The 8,255-nt window shown below is 48.4% G+C and overlaps 1 protein-coding gene across 2 annotated transcripts in view; it reads left to right on the forward strand.

Moving 5' to 3' along the window:
- The window catches only part of AMOTL1 (angiomotin like 1), a 101,892-nt gene extending 99,182 nt beyond the window's left edge, over positions 1 to 2,710 (forward strand). For both annotated transcript variants that reach the window (XM_015411049.1, XM_015411050.1), the window contains one exon: positions 2,139 to 2,710. In XM_015411049.1, the coding sequence (XP_015266535.1) occupies positions 2,139 to 2,245 (107 nt within the window). In that variant the 3' untranslated portion in view covers positions 2,246 to 2,710. The remainder of the gene's footprint in view (positions 1 to 2,138) is intronic.
- Positions 2,711 to 8,255: the final 5,545 nt, after the last annotated feature.

The following is an 8,255-nucleotide window of genomic DNA, read 5'->3' on the forward strand; positions in this document are numbered from 1 at the left end:
CACAGAGAGTACTCCACCTTTCTGTGTTATACCTCCGAGGATGCCAGTCACAGCTGCTGGCGAAACGTCAGGTCCTACAATGCCAAGACCACGGCCATACAGCCTGGAAAATCAACGACAACAATTGAACTCCGGCCGTGAAAGCCTTTGAAAACATTGATATTATTTCTGACAATGGTCATAATCCTAGTTCAAGTTTGTTGGTTTTGCTGTGTTTGGTGGAAGCGCTGCCTGCCCGGTAATGTCTACTGCTGTGGCCTCAGATAAAGTTTAAATAGAGATCTCACATAATTAAAGAGCAGAACATGATAGGGATGGAGGACAAGTCTGTCAATGGCTACTAGCCATGGTGACTGAGGGGAACCTCCACATTCAGAGGCACTAATCCTCTGAATCCCAGAGCCAGGAGACAACATCGGGGGAAGGCCTCGGCCTCTGTGCCCTGTTGTTGGCCCTCCAGAGGAACTGGTTGGCCACTGTGTGAGACAGGATGCTGGACTAGATGGACCACTGGTCTGATCCAGCAGGGCTCTTCTTGTGTTCTTATGTATATTGGTCTGTGGATTTTGAAGTTCTGTAGCATTCAAGGTTGGCACGGTTTTCAAGTCTTAAAGTGAAGATGGTCTTCGAAGTCTGTGTGTGTGTGTGCTGTCCTTGCAAGAGTCAAATTGTGGGACAGTGCAGGGGTCAACTGAGCTAGATTTTTGGCACTCAGGAGCTAGGGAAAAGAACTCACTCTCTCTTACTCTCTCTGCTTTTGTAGGCTGGTGTTAGCAGTTCAAGTTACTGGGTGTCAGCGCAGTGTGGTGGATAAGAGTATTAGACTAAGACCTGCAAGACCCAGGTTCAAATCTCCACTCTGCCATGAGCTGATCTCTTTCACTTTAACTAACCTACATAACAGGATTATCGTGAAGGTAAACTGGAGACCCATGTACATTGCTCTGAGCTTTTCAGAGGAAGGCAAAATAAAAATGCAATAGGTAGTGATCCGTTATACCAGGGGTCCCACAAGTGTGGGGCCCACAAGAACCATGGTGCCCGCTGACATCTTCTTTTGGCACCCGCCAAGTATTTTTAGAAAGTGGGTGGAGCCAGGTGGGGCTCTTACCCAGCAGGGCTTCTGATTGGCTACTGAAGGTCCGGTCAGCTGCCTCCTTGGTGTTTCTTTTCTTCTCTCTCATCTCTCTTTCTCTGTGTATTTTAATTACCCCTCTTCTCCTCTGAACTTGGGCCACTTGGGCTCCGCCTCCAGTGGCAGCCATTTCGTTGTTGTGCCCACCACCCTGTGCCAGAATTCCAAAAGTGCCCATAGACTCGAATAGGCTGGAGACTAGGGTTGCCAGTCCCCAGTTGTCAGCAGGGGATCCCCCGCTTTTGCGTGCTCCTCCCCACTGCTGGCCAGCTGGCCGGCAGGAGGAAATCCCCCCTCCGAAGAGCATGTGGAGCGACATGCCTGTGTCACCCAGAAGTCACGTAGGCAATTCGGTGGTGAGGGGGAGGTGATGCTCAGGTTTTTGGGCAAAGCTCTATGGTTTTAAGTCGATTTTACCATCTAGTTTTGCCCCAAAACCAGCATGTCTCCCCTGACGTGCCTATGTCACCCGGAAATGATGTAGGGGCGTGTATGGTGTCACTTCTGGTGACGTCAGCACATCAGGGGCAATGCCCGGCTCCTAGAGCGTCCCCTATCCCCCTGCCAGCTAATCAAAGGAAGAAGAAGAAGTAGTGATTGGATTTATACCCCGCCCTTCACTCGGAGTCTCAGAGTGGCTTACAATCTCCTTTTCTTTCCCCTCCCCACAACAGACACCCTGTGAGGTAGGTGGGGCTGAGAGAGCTCTGAGAGAAACTGCTCTTTCAAGAACAGCTGTGCCAGAACTACGGCTTGCCCAAGGTCATCCAGCAGGTGCAAGTGGAGGAGTGGGGAATCAAACCTGGTTCTCCCACGTTATAATCCATGCACTTAACCACTACACCAAACTGGCAACCTTACTTGGGGGACCCGTGTGTTATACCTTATGCTGTTTCATAGTGTCGGGGTGCCCAAGAGCTGTTCTGCTTGTATTTCAGTCAGGGAGATTTTGCTGCCATCTCAGATCTGTGCATGGGTCTTTTCTCTGTGCTTTCCCCCACAGAGCACTCTCCCAGCCACGGGAAGCTACCCGAGAGCAAAGGAAGGCTGAGCAGTCTGCTCCACAAGCCGGAATTCCCAGACCCGGACATGATGGAAGTCCTCATCTAACACTGCTGCAGCTTCCTCTGCTTCTTGTGCCAAGTGCACATAACTCCCTGGAGGGTCTCGTCGTCGGTGTCGTGCAAACCTTGAGAACTTTGGGGAAATAAATGAAAGCTAGACCAACAAAGATGGAACCTGGAAGGAAACCGCCAGGTGCAACCTGACTTTGTTCTTGCAAAGGAGAAGGCGTGCGAGAGGTTGGAAAGATGAGCGGACATTTGGACTATCTGCTACAGACAATCAAAAGAGATGTGGATGAAGGAGGTAACAGCAGCAATCCATAGGAAGCGGAGTTTTCTGTTGCGAAGAAAATCTCTCTCTCTTGCAGATCTTTAAAAGGTGCGGTCAGCATGCGAGGCACTGTTCCACAACTACCGGGACGGTGCCTTTATCACTGCTGTTGGCTAATGAGAGCTGCTACATTCCCTGTGTGAAATTTCTTGTACCACGTACACATCTGGGATGAGGGAGCCGGACTTCCAGTTATTAAAGTTTTAGATATTATCTATGGATTTCTTTTTTCTCTCTCTCTTCTGTATCTGAATGCATCCATACAATAATGGGGAGGTGAGCAACGATGCATCCTTTCCCCCTAGTCCTCATCTTGCTTTTAATATTTATTCAGCAAGAATGGTTTGCCAGGTTCCCCTGTGAACACAGAAGCGGCGCAGCCTTTTCTACGAGAGCTTAGAATCGGATATCCTGGCAGGGCTGCCGGCAGCATCTGCTAAGGTGGGGCAGCTGCCAGGGGTCCAGGGTTTCTGGCAGGGCACGGCCGCAGAGCCCCCCAAACACATGCTGCCAAGGAGGGACATGCCAGTGGTTTACAATGCTGGCACTTCTGGTAGGCACAGCGGTGGTATTCCACACGCCACCCGGCACCACCAGGAGAAGGACATGCGGTCAGTAAGATGGCCAAACAGGCAGGTGGGATGTGAGTGGGCTGGAGGGAAGGCATCAGTGGTGGTTCCGGTGGGGGTCAGAGGAGGAGAGGGGACCCCCCCCAGGCACTTTGCTGGGACCCCAAAAACCTGGGACCAGTGTTCCCTCTAAGCTGAGTTCGTGTGAGCTAGCTCACAGTTTTTTAGCCTCCGGCTCACACATTTTTGTCTTCACTCAGGAAGGAGGGCTCCAGACTAATTTACGAAGCAGTTGCTAAATCGCTCGCTCACAACTTTAATGCCAGTAGCTCACAAAGTAGAGTCTTTGCTCACAAGACTCCACAGCTTAGAGGGAGCATTGCCTGGAACTGGCCCTGCATCTTGTTTCTGTACATGTTACATGTAAAGTATTACTGCCCTCCTTGCAGAAAGTGAACCGTACTTTCTTTTTTTTTTTTGCACAAGAGCATCTGCCTAAATCACAGCGTTCTGCATCACTTTTAAGGCTAATTCATTGCGGCTTAAATTTGTATGGGTTCTCTTCATCAGATGTATAAAATGGTCTACAAGGCTGATAGGTGCCTATGAAGCTGACCAGTGCTGTTGGACAATAGGGGAGGGGCTGTGGCTCAGTGGTAGAGCATCTGCCTGGCATACAGAAGGTCCTGGGTTCAACCCCTGACATCTCCAGTTGAAGGACCAGGCAGGAGGTGACGGGAAAGACCTCTGCCTGAGACCTTGGAGGGCTGCTGCCCATCTGAGTAGACAATACCGACTTTGACGGACCAAGGGTCTAGTTCAGTATAAGGCAGCTTCATGTGTGTTCATACGTGTGTTGTCTGTCTGGTTCCATGAGAAAGCTGGTGGCTCTCTGAGGTCATGGATCCACGATCAGATCCCCTATGGCTTTTTAAAGTTTAAAAAGCAGGTACAAGAGACCTCAGAACGGATTAGGGAAGCAACAGTCGGAGAGGAATGTGTTAGAAAATTCAACACAGAGATATATGGTAAGATACCTATTTAAATAGCTCCTTAGCGAGGATGGGGGTTTAGACCTGGAAAACAATGAAAGGGAAAGGGTTACTCATCTTTCTCCCCTAGTTCCACTACCCCAACCTTATTCAGAGTCCCCTACAGCTGCTTTAAGATTTAAAAAACAAGCCAAACTAAAACACACACACAAATGCTGCCTTTCTTCTGTATGGGGATCCAAAGCAGTTTACATCCGTCTCCTCTCCTTCATTTTATCCTCACAAAAAAAAAACACCCCACCCTATGTAGTAGGGTTAGGCTGAGAGTATGTTACTGGCCCAAGTTCACCCAGTGAGCTTCCATAGCAGAGTGAGGATTCGAACCTGAGTCTCCCAGATCCTAGTCCAACACTCTAACCACTACACCACACTGACTATAAAGGAATGGAGGGGAGGGTACCACTAGGGTTACCTGTTCCAGTTTGGGAAATCCCTGGATATTTTGGGGTGGAGCCAGAAGAGGGCGGGGTTTGGGGAGGGGCTTCAGTGGGGTACAGTGCCATAGAGTCCACCCTACAAAGCAGCCATTTCCTCCAAGGGAACTGATCTTGGTCATCTGGAGATCGATTGTCATAGCAGGAGATCTCCAGGTACCTCCTGGAGGTTGGCAATCCTAATTATTCAATCTGATATTTTTTTTTAACTGAAGGAAGGAGTATTTGTTTTGGTTTTCTTCCTCAGGCAGTAACATTTCATGGGCTGACACACCCTAAATGCAGGACTGTGCAGAAACCGTGGAAGTGCAGTGTTTTGATTCAAACGTGGGACTAAGATTGGGGAGGCTCCGGTTCAAATCCCCGTTCTGGAGTTTGGCAGCCCTGCTGGGTGACCTCAGGCCAGTCACTCCCTGTCATCATAACCTACCTTATAACGTTGTGAGAATAAAATGGGAACAGGAGAACAATGCATTGTTGTTCTTCTCAATTCCTTGGGAAAAGCGTGGTTAAAATGTGACAGCAATCTAGCATGACGCTATGCAAATACAGACGACAGTTGCCAACCTCCAGGTAAGAGTTACAAATTAAGAGGGATCACCGGAGAAGTTGAACAACCAATACAAACTATACAAACAACCGTGATATAATGACTAAGATATTATTCTGTGGGGGAAAATTGTATTTACTATTAAGGTTTTTAACATTAATAGATTTTCACAATACAGAGAAGTCCTCAATAACGAACAAGATAACTATATGGGCAGTTATTTGACCTAAGCACTTTGTTCATTATTGAGGACTTATATGTATTGTGGAAATCTATTAATGTTAAAACTCTTAATAGTAACTACAAAAAAAAAAATCATAGACTAATATCTTAGTCATTATATCATGGTTGTTTGTACAGTTTGTATTGGTTGTTCAATCTCCAGGTAGGACCTGAGGATCACTCAGAATTTCAGTTTTCCTGAAAAAGCACTGGGTAGTTTTAGAGAAGCAAGATTCGGTACTGCTCTGGTTCAGATAATTTGAGTTCCCCAGTTTTCTCACAATGAAAAGAAGGTGGAGTGTGTGCGCGGCCTCTCAGAGATGAACGGTCAGGCGGGTGACATTTGGCCTGTCTCCCTAACTGAGGTAATTTCTTTGTTGGCCAGTGGATAGAAGTGATCTTTATAAAAGCCTACTTCAGACACATGGTTCTGATTAGAAAGCCATCAAAGGCTGTTGGTTGGGGGCCCAAACAAACATTAACTTCGCGGAGAGTTGTTTGTCTTTAATTTCAAAAAACTAATTTTTAAAGACTTAATGCCAGAAAACTGGGAGTGTGGCGTGAAGAGAGTAGGAAAGAGCAGGAGAAGCCAGGCATTGCTGACCTTCGAGGGTTGTAGGCCCCATCAACGCAGCTGCTTGTTTATGTTCGGTTCATCCTCACTTATGTGCAGACGCAGAATCCTGTGGAACTGCACCGTTTTTTAAAATTGTATTTCTTGGAGCCTTTCACAAAACCTACCTTTTAAACACACACCACTGATCTTTCTTCACTCATGGCTCCTCCTCCTCTGTGGCATACCTTAAAGCTGGTTGGGGTGTTGCTGGAGATCTGGGGAGGGGTATAATATCGTAGTCCACCCTCCAAAGCAGCCATTTCTCCCCCCCCCCCGGAGGAACTTTCTAGAATCTGGGCATCAGTTGTGATTCCAGGAGATGGCCAAACCCCATCTGGAGGCTGGCATCCCTAAGTGGAAGCATGGCAGCTAGAGGGAGTTTTCCCATTATAGATGCTTCCTAGTAAGAAAATGCTTTACTGGTAGGGTTGTCAGGTCCCTCCTGCTTTGGAGGGTGGACTATGATGTTATACCCTGCTCAGGTCCCTTCCCTCCCCAAACTCCACCCTGCCCAGGTTCCACTCCCCAGATCTCCAGGGACATCCTGGTTGCCAGGTCCCTCCTGGCAACCGGCAGGGGATGGGAGTGGGAGGGAGGCCCAGTCAATATTACAGTGGCATGTCTACATCACTTCTAATGTGACCTGGAAGGGACATCGTCGTGTAGCACTGTTGAGGTGACGCTCTGGTATTTGGACAAAAACTGTGGTAAATCTGGCTTCTACCGTAGAGATTTTGCCCAAATAACAGACCATCACCTCAACATCACTGATGCGATGATGTCACTTCTGGGTCACATAGGAAGTGATGTAGACACGTCGCTGCAACGTCGAGTGGGCCTCCTCTTTTTCCTGGTAAGTTCCGCCTGGCCAGCCAGCTGATCAACAGTGGGGCTGGGTGGTGGGGGACCTTGCCTCCACTGGGGGGAGGTCCTGGCAACCCTATTCCCTTGTGGATTTTCTGCTTCCCATACAATGGTGAAGACAGTGGGTGTGGCCCAAAGCTTGCAGTTGCCGGTGTATGTTTGTACACATTAGCTTTCCAAGGTTTCATCTATATTGTAGTTTTCATGTTGGCCCCATTATTTAGAACCTTCAAACCACGTGAAGTTTGGGCTGAGATTGTTTCTTCTGGCTAAGGCCAACAGAGGGAGCACCACTACGTCCTAATGCAATGTGGGAGAAACTGCCCAGAAGCCTATGTTTCCTGCTTTTGTGGAGGGTTTTTTTGTGTAAGTGCCCAGTCCTGTCATAATAATGTGAGGGGGGGGTCAAGATGGAAGCTGCCTTTGGGACTTGCTATTCTGAGCCAAAAGACCATGAGAAAGAAGCCTCCCCTGCTGCAGCCTGCATTCCACTTAGAAATGGATGGCCTCTTCTTACAGCTGGCTCGAGAATGCTTTTCTCTCCTCCCTCTGGAATTTCCCTGAGCAGGACCCGAGCCAGTGGCTGGAGAGATGAATAGGAGGTTTGACTTGCCAAGACACACAACCATAGATGGAAAAACCTTCCCAAAGGGGGGGCAGGCCTGTTTCGCTTGTGCCTTGAAAGCTTGTTATTCACTTCGCTGCTTTTCAACGCACAGAACATTCCAAACCATAATTTTTCCTGGCCATGATCCTAAGCCTCCTTCCATGGAAGCAACTTCCACTGAAATGTGTGGCGACTTGCTTCTTAGGAAATGGCCCTGATCCGACCAGTGGTTCTGGCTGCAGGACATGTATCCCTCCCTTCAGATCTTAGGTTTGCCAGCTCCCAAGTTTGGAAACTCCGGGAGATTGTGAGGCAGAGCCTGGGAAGGGACCTCAATTGAGGTGTATAATGCCATAGAGTCCACCCTCCAAAGCAGACATTTTCTCCAGGGGAACTGATCTCTGTAGCCTGGCGGTCAACCGTAATTTTAGGAGGTCTCCATCCACGACCCACCTGGAGATTGGCGAGCCTGTGTGATGGAGCCATTAAAAGTTCGACAGAGACTGGCTGCACAATGCAGCATCCGTTGCATGTGCTGATCTCCCTTGCAGGACTGCAGCATTCGTAACGAAGATCACAGCAACATCTTCTATGATATTTTTTGCTGAAGATACATCAAAATAATTGCTCCATGCCAGCGCTGTAGCACAAGGGGCTGGGGCCCCTCGGGACCCTTCCTTGAAATGTTTCGTTTCCATTAAAAAAAACAAAAAACAGCCCCTTCACTTGGACAAATATAAGGGAAATTGTCAGACTGCCCACTCAGTAGTAAAACCAGTTTTCTGGCAATGGATGCGAGAGCATAAGAAAG

This window comes from Gekko japonicus, unplaced genomic scaffold, assembly GCF_001447785.1.
Source record: "Gekko japonicus isolate JY-2015 unplaced genomic scaffold, Gekko_japonicus_V1.1 scaffold503, whole genome shotgun sequence".
Classification (NCBI taxonomy): Eukaryota; Metazoa; Chordata; class Lepidosauria; order Squamata; family Gekkonidae; genus Gekko; species Gekko japonicus.